The sequence below is a fragment of the Mauremys mutica genome, chromosome 18 (genome assembly GCF_020497125.1).
Source record: "Mauremys mutica isolate MM-2020 ecotype Southern chromosome 18, ASM2049712v1, whole genome shotgun sequence".
Lineage (NCBI taxonomy): Eukaryota > Metazoa > Chordata > Testudines > Geoemydidae > Mauremys > Mauremys mutica.
The window spans coordinates 21,996,548-22,011,439 of record NC_059089.1 but is presented as its reverse complement, the minus strand read 5'-3'; the positions used below and the strand labels follow the sequence as shown (position 1 = coordinate 22,011,439).

Here is a 14,892-nt window from a genome sequence, read left to right as displayed (position 1 = left end):
ACACACTCCATGGTAACTTTGTAAGGACCTTGCACCATCGCTATAGTGCTGTATTATGACTTGGTAAATCAATCACATTTTCAACTGAATTTTTTTCTTTTGCTCAATTAACTGAAAAATACTCTTCCATTTCTTTAAGAGAGTTCTGGATAATTTTTCCCAGCCTGACAGCCAGACTGAGCTGAAGGATCTATGCTTCTTGGGGTCTGTTGGAGTCTCAGACCTCATGCTAGGGTCAACTGAAACATATCTAGCAGCACAAACACTGCTCTGAGATCATAACTGCTTAAGTAATAACTCATGGAGAAAGTTATAGCCTGGATCTGGACTTTTACCCTGACACCCGATGACTCTCTGATGTTTGCGAGTGAGTGCAGGACTGTTTATTGGGTTTTAATATTCTACAGATATGAACATTTGAATTCCTAGCCTCACGTGATGCCAGCTGGAGGAGTAGCCCCCGTCAAGGTTGCAGGCATCATTTTCCTGCTCTACACAGTACCTATGCAATGCTAGGTTGAGCTTCAATCAAACTGGACGGTACTCTAATAAAATCCTTTTGACAAATGTAATGTTTTTCAACTGAATGGACACAGCAGGAACACAGATGGTAAATCTCCCAGACAAACTAACAACCATATAATTCAAGGACTCTGAGCAATGTTTTCTAAAGTATTGTTAAAGAGGGACTTTGACATAGGGGCAAACTAGAAAGAAAAGAATATTAATTTTTTTAAAAATTAAATTTCTGCAACACTGAGGATATTTATTTGTGTCTGATTAACAGCTTTCCCCTTCACAGGTTTCTGTTTACATGTTTGGGAAGCTTTTCAGTGCTGCTTGCCAGGAGAGCTGGGATAGAAAATGCTGCTAACCAGATCTCTAGTGCAACTACAGGTTTATAGACAAGCTGCAATTGTCCCATGACTCCTTCCTCCTCATCCCCTGTGGCCAAAATCACAAGTGAGAAAACAATCAAAACGCATCTTAGATTCCGAAAGTTCAGGCAGGAAAAACGTCCAAGTTTATCTAGATTTCTAAATGAGCTGCAAATCTCACAAGATCACCATTCCTGGGGCATTTCCAAACAGAGGGTGGGGGGGGCAGTAATATTTTTGTTCCTTTGTTTCTAGACAAAGCCAGAAAGTGGAAGAAGTAGAAAGAACATTAAAAGAAACGCACAGACAGATGACTTGAACTTGGTTCTAGGAGCAGGGTTGGTGGCTTCTTATTCTTGCCACATCTGCTGGCCCATGCCCACTTATTTTTCAGTTTCTCATTGGTGTTTCAAAAAGCAGTACGGCCAAATCACGCGACCGTCTCCCAGCACATGTTTAACAAAAGTTTTGCAAGCACAGCTATGTCCCTTAGGAGTGTGAAACACCCCCATCCCTCCAGCTTAGCTGACATAGCTGTGCTCGCGAAAGCCCTAATGTAGATGCAGTTATACCGTCAAAAAAGCCCTTTTGCCAGTCTAGCTTATTTCATTCGGGGAACAGGTATAAATTATGTCGGCAAAAGAACTCTCGGAGGCTTTGCCGGTATAGCTCTACCAGTCTAATACCGGTTTGCCGGTATAGTGCCAGTTTGCAGGTATAACTATCTAAGCAAATCCTTCCAAGTATAGACAAGGCCTCTCTCCTTCAGAACTGACCAGAGCACTTGAATGCCTCCAAGGCAATGAAGTCATCTGCTCAACGCCTAACATTGCATGGGGATTAATTTCTTCCTCCGCGTTCAGTGACACTAAATAAGAATGATGAGGGTCTGGTTAACACATACCTGACTCCCCTTCTCACCAGGAGGACCTTCTTTGCCAGGATGACCCTATTAATAAAACAGACAGACAAACGAGGGAGGGGAGATTAATAATCAGATCACTGCTTTGGAAACTGACCATCCGTTTTGCTCTATTTCCAAGGGGATCCTTACACATTAGTGAGCACTTACTCATGCGAGTGGTCCCGTTGGGGTCAACAGATCTACCTGCATGAGTGCTCCCCAACATAAGGGGACTGCAATGGTCCCTTAGTGGAATTCTACTTTACACTGCTACACCACCTTGCATCTGCGCAGCACAAGACATTTTGCAAATATCAGTAACATCTCGCAACACCTCTGTGAGTTGGGCAACTAGCCATGTATCTATTTTGCGAAGAGGGAACTGTGGCACAATGTGGCTAAATGTCACACCCAAGGCCATGCGGCAAGTCCATGGCAGAGTCAGGAATAAAACTCAGAAGTTCTGGATCCCACTCCCGTGTTTTAATCACTAGGCCACTTTTGCTCCTGATATTTGCTGTCATTAGGTTGGTGATGGGAAAAAAATCCAGTTGTACAACCCTGGAGAGTATGTTGGGAAGGCTGTGATGGTCAGATCTCCACACTGAATCATTTGCTAATTACTGGAATCAGTTGCATGATCTCATGATAAACACTCAGTTAACCTGCATCCCCACTGCATGCTGACTGTCTGGACACTGGTCGGCTTTCTTCTTGAGCTTGGGAGCTGAATAACCCAACGTCCTGTAGCTTCCAACACATTCTTATTCAGTGTCTTTAGAAGCCTTTTGTTGAGATTTCTATCGGTACAAAACAAAAGTACCATTTTCCATCCTGAAAAACTGCTTCTAATCAAGCACAGTGCACTAGTGAAGCATTGTGAAGAGCCAATGAGTGCCTTTGCAACGGATTTGCTTACTAAAGGACCAAACACACTGCCAAGGCAAAACATCCCTCTTGGGTTTGCAGTGTCTGCACAAAGACATTAACCTCTTAGCTGTGGCACATAATGCACATTCATAATCTTTTCGTATGAAAGAAACATGAGGGCACCCAGACCACACACTCTCAAAGCCCTAAGTACCTCTGCAGTAAGTAGGTTTTCATCAGCAACCTCCTGTCTGAACCTGCCAATGACCTTCTTGCAACCACTTAACAAGCATAACCATAAACCATTTCCCAAGATCACCCTGCATAAAGGAGAACATCAGACCCGCAGGATTTCATACAAAGGATCTGATTTTTAAGAAAACTAACCTCCCTTTTTATACTCACAAATATATGCTGCTGTTTTGATATCTGAAGGTGCCGTGATGTAGCCAGATATCTAAAGGGCATCAACAGCACCCATACACATCTGGGGGCACAAAACGGTGCCTGCACCAATTTACTCATCTCTAGATCTATTGGTGCAGTGGTGGGTGTCAACGGAAGTCCTGGCCGAGGTCTAAATCTGCACTGTATATCATATCGTCACCAATTTCAAAAAGTGCAGCTTCATTACCAGCCCTGTGATCGATAACTGAGAAGGGACTTTGTTGGGCCTTGCAGCGAGATGCCAAATGATTTGGGGGATTTTTAAAAGGAATTTAGTAAATGCCACATATTTTAAGAGTCCGATTACTACAGAGCATCTGGGCTTCCTGTTATTCCTTAAGACGGTACAACACTCCCACTTAAAACCTGCCCTAGACGATCTTCAGGCCACACAGTTCCCAATGAGAACAAACGGAGCTGTGTGTGCACACTGAAGAGGAGATATGACCCTTAGTCTACATACAAACTAGACCTGACAGATTTTATAACCGAGCAGCACCAACAGAGGCTGCTCTGAGAATTTCACACCAAGAGCAACAGCCTTAAAGAGACTCTGTTCTGTTGACTCAGCTAACATTTTTATGAGACAGCTAAATTCCCCGAGTGGGAAGGATAATCCCCAGATAGAAAATGTAACTTTTCAGCATGTTCTGCATTTACGTTAGGGAATGTAACCGTTTAACGTTTGTTGCTTTTAAAATCGGACGTCTCCTTGGTGTGTAAAAAATTTGATCGAGTTTAAAGGCCAGAGATTTTCAGCAGCAGCTTCCAAGAACGGATAATGTTTAAAGTAGGATTATCATGAGGCTGCTAGAAGAGAACTCTAATGTGAAATTCAGGTTGCTCTTACTACCTGCATTGCAGAAGCACTTAGGGTATGTCTACACTGCAATCAGCCACCCATGGCTGGCCTGGGCCAGCTAACTCGGACTCAGGCTAAGGGGTTGTTTAATTGTGGTGTAGGGCCTGAATGTCTACACCACAATTAAACAGGCCCATAGCTTAAGCCCCGTGACCTGAACCAGCTGGCCTGGGCCAGCCGCGGGTTTTTAATTGCCGTGTAGACATACCCTCGGTGTTCTAAGCACCACAGGCGGGGATTGAGAGAGCAACTGAATTCAACCCTATGGTGCAGGTAAAAGGATTCATTTTTATTCACAACATGCATCGCCCCATTTACAGGGGCTGGTCTGAGGTGCCCTCACAGTGCTAGTGCTCCGTTCAATACACTCAAGCATGCATTTCATATGAACTACTGGGATTTAGCAGGATCCATAGTGTGTGTTAAAACGATGCCCATTCCTTACTAACTCCGTTGTTTACTGAAAATGATTATTACCAGGGCAATCCTGAGAGCGGCTGAGCACTCTCCACTCTGGCTAGAATTGATGGGAATTGAAGTAGGTGCGCAACACACAGAAGAACCAGCCCGGTAGTGTGGGGCTAGAGGAGAACCAAACCCTGCAACGTGCCCGAGACGTTTGTGTAAATTCTGGCTGAGGCCTGATCTTGTAAACCTTGAGCGGTACTGAACTCCCAAGGAGCCTGGCTGCAATAGGGATACAGCATCAGGTCCCTAGTGGGTAAGCTGGGTGGGGTACCCTAGGAACAGACTACTTACCGGAGGGCCATCTGCACCGGGCATGCCAGGAAGACCAGGTTTACCCAGAGGTCCCTAAAAAATACCCAACAACAATCAGAATCACTGCAGCAACAAATGTCCCCATGAAGGGTATTAAACACTGACAGTCAGAGAACAAAGGGCACCATGTTACAGGCACATCTTTTGCTTTGTCTGAACCTGGTCTTGCAAATGCTGTATGTAAAGGTAGCTCCTTTAGGAAAGATGCAATGGCTCAATAAGGAGGGCCTGATCCTGCCCCGTCTTTCACACCAGTGCAAACTGAGTGCACGGTTGGTGCAAAATGCTGTCATCCTGACTGGGCAGCATTTTGCACTGATGTCAATGACCACGCAAGGTGCAGGGTGCTGGAAAACTGGGCCCACAGCACATACAATCACATAATAGAAAAACCAACAATTAGGACAAATGGAAAGAATGTGGGGCTGCCCTATTTCCCCCCCCCCTTCTTGTTTTAATACAGTTATGTTACTTTCCTTTCATAATAGGAATCCTGATCCCTTGACCGTGTCAATGAGAGGCTGTACTGACACAACTTGAGCAATTAAACAAGAAACACTTTTATCCTTTAAAATGATAATTCGTTCTGTTCATTTTTCTCCGGGACAGCCTTTGGTCAATGATCCCATAACACTGTACAATAAGGGGAATTCCAGTGTTGGGGTAAATGATACATGCCAAGGAAGTCAGTGGAGTGGGAGTTATGCAAATGAACTCGGGAGCATGAAATAGTCCCGTCATTCCAGTGGGCAACATTTTGCCTGATTTAAAGTCCATGGTGTGGCATGGGTGGGAGGGAAGAATTTGTCCAGTGAGAGCAGTACATTAAGCAAAAACGGAAAGTCGGTGCAACTTGGCACATCTCCCTGGGGGAAGATCCTCATTAAATTCTCTGAATCCCCATGCTCTTACAAATGTTATCCCTTTATACAGCTCTGCATATTTAGCCTCAGAAACAAACAATTTTAAGTCATCTCCTAACATTTTACATAGGCTGTCTTCAAAATGTTTCTCTTAAAATTGGATGTGAATACAAATATTATGAATTAGAGACAAACTCCATTTCCTCCTCTCTGCCCTGTCTGGAGCAGGAGATATTAAACCTTCAGGCATACAGCTGTAAACAGATGTTGCATGAGGGAAAAGGAAGTATCTGAAGAGGCAAATGCATATTAATGGCAACAGCTGACTTATGTCACAGCTGCAGTGTATTAACGTACTTTATCGCCTGGTGGACCAATTGCACCCTGTGGGCCTGGAAGACCCTGTGAAAAGAAAAAAAGGGAGGGTCATTAAGAAACAAATTAATCATTCTAAATGTATTTTGCAGCACCTCAGTGTAGCGTCCTTCTAACGCTTTCAATGACTTGGTATTTCCAATAGTTATCGAAATGTCTCACAGAAGATGATAATACTTCATTTTTAGATATCTTATTTCATCCATAGAACTGAAAGTGCTTTACAAATGAGGATAATTAGGATGAAATTCAATAAGGACAAATGCAAAGTGCTCCATTTAGGAAGGAACAATCAGTTGCACACATACAAAACGGGAAATGGCTGCCTAGGAAGGAGCACTGCGGAAAGGGATCTGGGGTCATAGTGGACCATAAGCTAAATATGAATCAACAGCGTAACAGTGTTGCAAAAAAAGCAAACATCATTCTTGGCTGTATTAGCAGGAGTGTTGTAAGCAAAACACGACAAGTAATTCTTTCACTCTACTCCGCACTGATTAGGCCTCAACTGGAGTATTGTGTCCAGTTCTGGGTGCGACATTTCAGGAAGGATGTTGACAAATTGAAGAGAGTCCAGAGAAGAGCAACAAAAATGATTAAAGGTCTAGAAAACACAAACTATGAGTAGGGTGACCAGACAGCAACTATGAAAAATCGGGACGGGGTGGGGGGTAATAGGACCCTATATAAGAAAAAGATCCAAAAATCGGGACTGTCCCTATAAAATCAGGACATCTGGTCACCCTATGAGAGAAGATTGAAAGAATTGGGTTTGTTTAGTCTGGAAAAGAGAAGACTGCGAGGGGACATGAGAACAGTTTTCAAGTACCTAAAAGGCTGTTAACAAGGAGACGAGAGAAAAATTGTTGTTCTTAACTTCTGAGAATAGGACACGAAGCAATGGGCTTAAATTGCAGCAAGAGAGGTCTAGGTTGGACATTAAGAAAAACGTCCTAACTGTCAGGGTGGTTAATCACTGCAATAAATTGCCTAGGGAGGTGGTGGAATCTCCATCATTGGAAATTTTTAAGAATAGGTCGGACAAACACCTGTCAGGGATGCTCTAGATAATACTTAGTCCTGTCACAAGTGCAGGGGACTGGACTAGATGACCTCTCAAGGTTCCTTCCAGCCCTGTGATCGTATGATAAATATTGTTTTCAAGATGGGGAAATTGAGGCACCCAAAAGGGATGTGACTTGCCCAAGGTTACACAGAAGTTCAATAGCAGCACTGAAGAATATGTCCTCAGGTCTCCTGACTCCTAGTCCTATAGTCACTGGACCCTACTGCTTCCATAATGATTACATTAAAAACCAGAGCTAATACTGTGCAGCAAATTTGGATTCAGAGCCAGATACCTGACTCCCTCAGTCAAGGAGATGCCTGGATCCGGCTTCGGTCCATTACAGCAGCAGGAGCCAGCTGCAAAATGTGGATCCAGAATGAGGTTGTTTAGATTTAGAGCCCAGGCTCCGCCTTTAGGAAATGCACATATTACTAGTCAACACTTTGGGCGATGTCCCATCTGAACCACTCTGCAGGTCAGGACATGTGATGGGGGCAAAGCGCATACAGAACTATAAACCCGACTCTTTCCTATCAAGGTGAAGAGCTGTTTCTTGCCTCACCTGAGCACCTGGGTTGCCCTGTTGTCCTGGTGGTCCCGGCTCACCTTGAGGACCCTGCCAGGAAGCAAAGCAAGAGCTGAAAGGAGCTCAAAACCATAGCAGTAATAATGTCCATCCATAGCATTATGGCCAACAGTTATATACACATCAACTCATGCTAAAGCAGGGGTAATGAATTCTCATGCGACTAGGTGTAAACTGACTATTATTGCAGGGGTCAGGAAGGGATTTGTCATTCTCAGTTGTGCAATTGTGGAGGGCTGTGACTGCCTATCTCCAAAGCACTCCTAGTGGCCACTGCTGGAAACAGAATATACCAGCTACCAAATGCTACTGAATTCAGTTATTTAGCCACAGAAACCATTTCTTCTTAGATTTTATTTGTGCATGCTGACATGGAAGGTAGAGTTATTTAAATCACAACCATAATAAAAAAATACTTTGCTCTTACATATATACACATTATACAAACTTAAGTGCTTGTGTAAAAGTATGTAACCCTTCATTCAAGGATTCGACAAATCAAATTAATCAATCCTCACAGCCCAGTTATGAATTACGATCACAGTCCTCACTTTAGATGCCATAGCCAAGTGATGAGTACAAGATCCAGGAAAAGAACCCAGGAGTTCTGATTGCCAGTGTCCTGGTCTCACAACTAGACAACACTTCCTCCCACATGTATATGGCAGTCTTCTCAGGGGAGGCATTATTGATGGGTGAAGGACCATTGTAGAGGACCAGCCTATACAATAATTAAGTCCAACTTAAACCATGCTTAGAATTTGTAGTGGCTCCTCTGCATAGAGGTGAATTTGACTCATGTAATGACAAAGTATTCTACAAAGTATATAGTTTCTTTCTTGATGTAATGATTATATTTTGCTGTTTGGTGTAACAGCATAAATCATGATGAAAATGTTTGATCTTCATAGGGATGTAATATGTAATTTCATTGCAAATTATAATAAATTCACCTCCATTAACCATAGGAAGATATTCTCCATGGCTTGTACTGGCTTTGAAATCAACAGGGACTAAACAGTGATTACAAATCTACTGTAAGATTGACCATACCTACATAAATAAATAGATGTTAGTAGTGAAGACTTACCACATTCCCCTTTGGGCCTGTTTGTCCATCCATACCAGTCACACCCTGAGTAGGGATTAAAAAAAATAAACAGCATTAAACTGAGAAAACATCTGGCTATTTTGAGCCCCAAATAGCAGGAAGATATAGTAAAAATGAACCAAATACTCTGTGGCCCTTTGGATTAACAGGAACAGCTGAGTGGAAACAGAATGTTTTTCTAAAGGTGCCTGGCAAAGCAGCTAGTGCCAAGAATTCATGCCAGGTTGTTGGATTATTTTGTTTTGTTGGGTTATTCGGTTTTTGGGGATTTTTTCCAAAAGCCATTTCAACATTTTTTCCATTGGCTTTACCTGCTTGCAGAGAAAAATCAGCACCATTGTGCAAATACTGTATATTGACTGTAGGAAGATTGTTTCTGAACAGTGGATAGATTTATAGAAATGGTGGGCCGAAAGATATTACATTAGAAGACAATGGATGAAGTAGGCAGAGCTATGTTAATTTACACCAGGTGAGGATTTGACCCACTGTGTTTTTGATGGTGTTTTTGCTGAAGGCTGGTTGAGACACCCGTAGAGATGTTGCAGTTCTTTAGAAAATGCAGCCTCCTTCTATTGGCAATGAAAGGAATTTATATATGGAAACCAGGAAAAAAAATTCAGCTTCAGACATTCACGGAGTATCATAGGTAAGTCTATGGCCAGCTGGGGGTCCAGCATTCTACAGGCTGATTCCTTGCACAGGACCAGAGATCAGTTTTTATTGTGCGCTCTTACTAAACAAGCCACTTTAGGGACCAGATCCTCAACTCCCATCAAGTTTCAATGGAAGTTGAAGGCCTCTGAACTCACTGACTAAGGGTGTCATGTCCTCTTATAGTGGCTGGTCCATGAAGGGAATAAGAATCTATGACTGTTGCCAGTAAAGGGAATAACAGCTAGAGGCATAGAGTGTTGAAGTCTTGGGGATCAATCATCCATGACAATCCCTAGAGCTGGTTCTTACACCATCACTTCATGGAATGAGGAGCCTAAGACAGACAACCTGACTAAGCTCTATCTCTTTCAGAGGCCTGACTGAAAAGCTGCATGTTCTTTTCTTGGATTTAGATTGAAAAGCGGGGGGGGAAAAAACTGTATTAAACCAGGCTTCAGAACACGCAGGCAAAAGTTAATAGAAAAGCCACCGTGGTAATAAGTTATGTTCTTCCTTTCAACTTTGGGCTAGATGTTTAATTTACTCTATGGCCAAATTCCACCTTGGTATGCATGGGTGTGACTCCACTGAAGATGGCTCAAAGCAAGGCTGAATATGGCATTAGAGCTTTAACTCTCCCTTTACACCTCCTGCCAGGGTGACTGGATGGGGGTGGGGGGTAATAGGAGCCTATATAAGAAAAAGACCCCAAAATTGGGACTGTCCCTATAAAACCAGGACATCTGGTCACCCTACCTCCTGCTTTCACAACACAGATGCATAAAATTATCCTCCTGCATTATCTGCCTAAATGCCTCAGTGGGACACGCTAGCTCTGATGAGAGAACTCAGCAGAACTTATTGAGCAGAATAGCAGGAACAGCAGGTATGTGGAGTGGTCTGTGCAACTTACCGGTGGTCCTGAGGGACCCGGTGGCCCTTTTGGTCCCAGCAAACCTCGGGGTCCCTGCAGGCGGAAATAAATATGCTTAGAAGCTCCAGTTAGGAAGAGCCCAACCCAAAGCCTTTCTGAGGTCGATGGAAAGACTCGCATTGACTTCAATGGGCTTTGGCTCAGGCCTTAAGAGAATCAGGGGAAAAAAAAATATTGCCTAGCCGAAGCCTTCATAGAACCTTCTTTAGGGTCTGTTTCTGCGTGGTTCTGAGCACCCTCTGTTCCCAGTGAAATCAGTGAAAGTTAATGTTACTCAGCACCTTGCTGGATCACACGCTTTAAAGCATGTTCTGCAAAAACATATGTTCCAGATCTAATTTTATAAACTGATGTTGCCATAAAATAGAGTGGAGGTCCCCAATTTGTGAGGTGTGCCCCCTTAGGGGGCATCAAGGAACATTCAGGGAGGCGCAGCTGGGACCCAGGCCATCCCCCACAGGGGTGGGGGGAGGGAGTGCCACCCTGCTCCCGGACTCAGCTATGGCCACAGCCTCAGCCCCCTTACCCCTGTCCGCATCCCCCCTCCCGGAGCCCCAGACCCACTCCTGGCTCCAGCTCCGGGGGGCAGCATGGACAGGGGTAAGGGGGGCATGAGGTAAAAAGTTTGGGGATCACTGAAAGAGAGAGAGAAAGCATGTGTGTGTGTGGGGGGGGGATGCTTTTTAAAAAAAAAAGGATAGCCACTATAGATGAAGACATTTATTGTTCATATTCGAACAGGGCCCACTTTAACCCACTTTCAGATTAAATCACTCCTGTTCCTGCACTCTCCTGCTATGGAAGCAATGACCTACAAAATGCTTCAGAGCAAAGTACTGCTCGGTGGACAGTACTGTGTGAAATAAACTCACACCGCGCAGGCAGCACTGGGGTGGGTGTTTCAAATCTCACTGGATTTAATTTATGCCACTGAAATGCTATCGAACTTTGCAGGGCTGGAAAAAAAGCGTTCGGTCTCAATTGTATGTTTCACTTGTATTTCCAAAAGTCCAAAGGTAATAAACGCCTCATGGTATTACCTCACATTTCTAACTTTACACTATTTGAGGCATAGTGGCCACCTCAGGGAGTTAATTGTGTTTGAGTCTTGTATTTAACAGATGAATACCAGGGAGAGAATCTCCAAAAGGGCTGAGGTGATTTAGGCCCACAAGGCCCACTGGCAGCGAGTGAGACGTGTGCTCCTAAAGCACTTGGGCACTTTTGAGACGCCCACGCTTGGAAGCTCAGTTTTCAAAGCGAGGCACCTTAGCTCAGCTCTCAGACAGATCCCTACGTAGACAGACTGGGCATGTGGGTCTGGTGAATGCCACATTTTTAAACCTAGGCCCTTCGTTACATTAGGATACATCTACCCAGAAATAAAAGTCCTGTCGCACCAAGCTCGGGGGAAGTGACTCAGGATCCCAGGACTCAGGCTGCGAGCTATAAAATAGCAGTGCAGATGTTCCGGCTCAGGCTGGAGCTCAGGCTCTGAAACCCCACAAGGGAGGAGGGTCTCAGAGCCCATGAGCCTGAATGTCTATACTGGTATTTTTAAGCCTGCAGCCCGAGCCGGTGAACTGACCCAGGCTCTGGGACTCACTGCTATGGGGGTTTTATTGCTGCCTAGATGTAGCCCTTGATACCGGTGTTCATTCATTGTCATGGATGAAAAGTACGTTTAATTGATGGACAGAAGAGTTAAAATAAAAGGTTACAAGATAAAACATGATAGTTTTTAACACTGAAACAGAGCGCATGGCCCTGAGCCTGGAAAGACTGAAGCTTAAGTACAATTGGTCACTCATGTTACCATTGATAGACTGCATATTTTGGCAGAGCTGGAAAATACCCATTTGCATGCCTGGGCCGCCGAAAAACAACTCCCTTGACTGAATTGGCTTCAGGGATTTTAACAAATGACAGCAGAATGGAATTAGATGCCTACAGGAACAAATTCTAAGGTGCCAGCAGTAAAACATAAAGGGCCATACCCTACCATCAAAACTGACACTGGGTTTGATGGGACCAGGATTTGGCTGATGGCATTAGAAGATGTTCATGCAGATTGGGGAAGTATACATATGAGCCAAAGCTTCTTACATTATAATTTCTACCTACTCCCAACTGGGCCTTCAGCCATTTTTTTCTACTACTCAAAAAATAGTTTCCATGCGTGCATTATTGTCATCTAAATGTCTCCTCCATTACTGCAATACCTGAGCATATAAATGTTTTTAAGATGTTAATAACCCAGACGTTATTGCTTTAGACATGTATTAAGGAGATAGCTAGGTTGATGAATCTTTCCCAGAAGTTAATCAGACATCTCATGTATAATTTAGTCCCAAAGTGTCTGTAAATGCCAACCCTTTCCTTTCCTACGTTCCCAACATTTCTCGTCAGTTACTCTGGTATCACTAATCAGGTATTTACAACAACAAAACAGGACATGATAAAAGCAAAGCTGATGGCATGCGATAGTATTAAAATGGATGTGAATTACTTAAGAAAATGTGTTTTGGGCACAAGAATAAGCTGATTTTAATGAAATGACAATTTCATTGCATAGAGGTATCTTCTTATTGTCAGAAAATGTTTTTGTTGTTGCCAATAAAGTCAGAAATGTTTGGTGCTAGTAGCAACTGTGCTTTTAGACCTCTCAAACTGGCAGAAATTAATTTTTGGGAGAGCTGAGTCAGTACCGCAAAACATTCTCTAGCAATATTGGGTTGAACTTCTACACTGCATTTGCTCTGGTCACGTTAGCATCCCCTTTTGGCCTTGTCTACAATAGGGAATTCTCTCCATTGCTAACCCTGGATCAGCTACTCCCAGGTTAGCAGCATCAGGAGCTTATCCTGCAAAGATTTGCAGATGGACTTATCTTTTATGCCCTGTGGGTGGAATCCTGACCCCACTGAAGTCAATGGCAAAACTCACAATGGGACCAGGCTTTCACCACGTGACGCCAGTTCACAGGGCATCATGCTAAGTATCTGTGCAAGCCTTTACAGTATCATGGCTTTGGTGTAGGTGGGTTGGGAACTGCCATTAGCATTTTAAGCACCATGCCGTTTGGCCCTACTCTGAGCAGGGTCAGGTGACACAGTGATGTCTAACAGCCAATTTGTATTTGTAGTCTCAACAGCCCAGACAAGGCCCAAGTGTTCATTCCCCCCAAATACTCGTGTGATCAAGTTTTTCCGGCATGAATGCCCATGAAAAACGAATGCTTAGCCTGTGTGTGCTTGAATACTCATTGAAACCAAAGCTTACGTACACTTTCCATGAGCCATTCGCTCCACAGCCAGGCTGGAGGAATTCTGCTCATCCTACTTGACCAATCGCTGCTAAGCAACACAGCTCAAATTCTGGACTTTACATTTTGACTAGGAGGCCACTAAGGAAACAAAACTACTGAGACGTTTAGCTGAAAATGTTGGAAGAATAAATAAACTGGAGGAAATGTTTCTCGATTTATGAAATGGCTGTAAACAGGAGAGACAGAACAGATCTGCAAGTGACAAATAGATTTCATTGTCTCTTCACTGCCTTGAAGATTTAATATAACACACTGTGTAGCACTATGTGGCTATCTGCCACTATCCCTACAAAGCACAGCATTAGCCATAGGAGCCCTGGACTACAGAATAACTGAGGTCCTGCAGAATGAGATGGCCACATTTTGAACTAGCAAGCACTTACAGGTTCTCCAGGTAGACCTCTGGGTCCAACTTCTCCATCATCACCCTATTTGGCAGTGGAGGGGAAAAAAGAGAGAGAGAAAATCAGCTACATTTCAGTCACATCGTAGGTGTCTCACCCTTATTAAATAATAAGCACATAGAAAACCAACTTCCCTGGAGTAATAAAGTGGTAGTCGTGCATAAGAAAGTCCTCATAAGCCTGGAGACTAATATCATGCGTGCAGAATTTACTGACGATTAGAAATCCTATAAGGATGTTTCATAATTCATGTTTGTTTATAAAGATGGATTTTGTTAACAGATGAGATATTGTAGGAACACTTCAAGGCTTGTGTGTCAATAAGCAGCTGATTTAGTAACTAACTGAACGGAGGAGCCAATACAGAAAAGCCAACATGGCAATTAAAGTTAGCCTGTTGGCTCCTTAGATTAGAGAAATTTAAAGATGGGGTGATTTTTAGGTCATCTGCTCCATCACCTACTAATGCCCCATTGTTCCCCATAGAATATTCTTCATTGCTTTGTCCGGTTCATTTTTAAATTATTCAAACAATGGGGCTCCCTTCAGTTGACCTGGGAGACTATTTCACAATCTGATGGCTATCACGCCTAGGAAATCAATATTGATATTCATCTTAAACCCTCTGTTAATAAAATTCATCCCATTATTCCAAGTCAGACTCTATCTGCGTCACATTCCCTTTCCAAACAATTCCTCTTCTCTCTTGGGATTTAAGACTGATCACATACTCCGTACATATTGTTCCGCTGACGGATAATAATAATAATACTTAGGTCTTTTCAACTCCAAAGCACTTTATGCTTAACTAATTAATCCTCACC

The 14,892-nt window shown here is 43.4% G+C and overlaps 1 protein-coding gene across 3 annotated transcripts in view; it reads right to left on the bottom strand.

Annotated features, from left to right (window-relative positions):
* COL5A1 (collagen type V alpha 1 chain) overlaps positions 1–14,892 on the bottom strand; it is a 237,398-nt gene that overhangs the window by 72,928 nt on the left and 149,578 nt on the right. For all 3 annotated transcript variants that reach the window (XM_044992343.1, XM_044992342.1, XM_044992344.1), the window contains exons 20-26: positions 14,048–14,092; positions 10,316–10,369; positions 8,725–8,769; positions 7,611–7,664; positions 5,962–6,006; positions 4,721–4,774; positions 1,783–1,827 (exon numbers count right to left, since the gene is read on the bottom strand). In XM_044992343.1, coding sequence (XP_044848278.1) covers positions 1,783–1,827; positions 4,721–4,774; positions 5,962–6,006; positions 7,611–7,664; positions 8,725–8,769; positions 10,316–10,369; positions 14,048–14,092 — 342 coding nt within the window. The remainder of the gene's footprint in view (positions 1–1,782; positions 1,828–4,720; positions 4,775–5,961; positions 6,007–7,610; positions 7,665–8,724; positions 8,770–10,315; positions 10,370–14,047; positions 14,093–14,892) is intronic.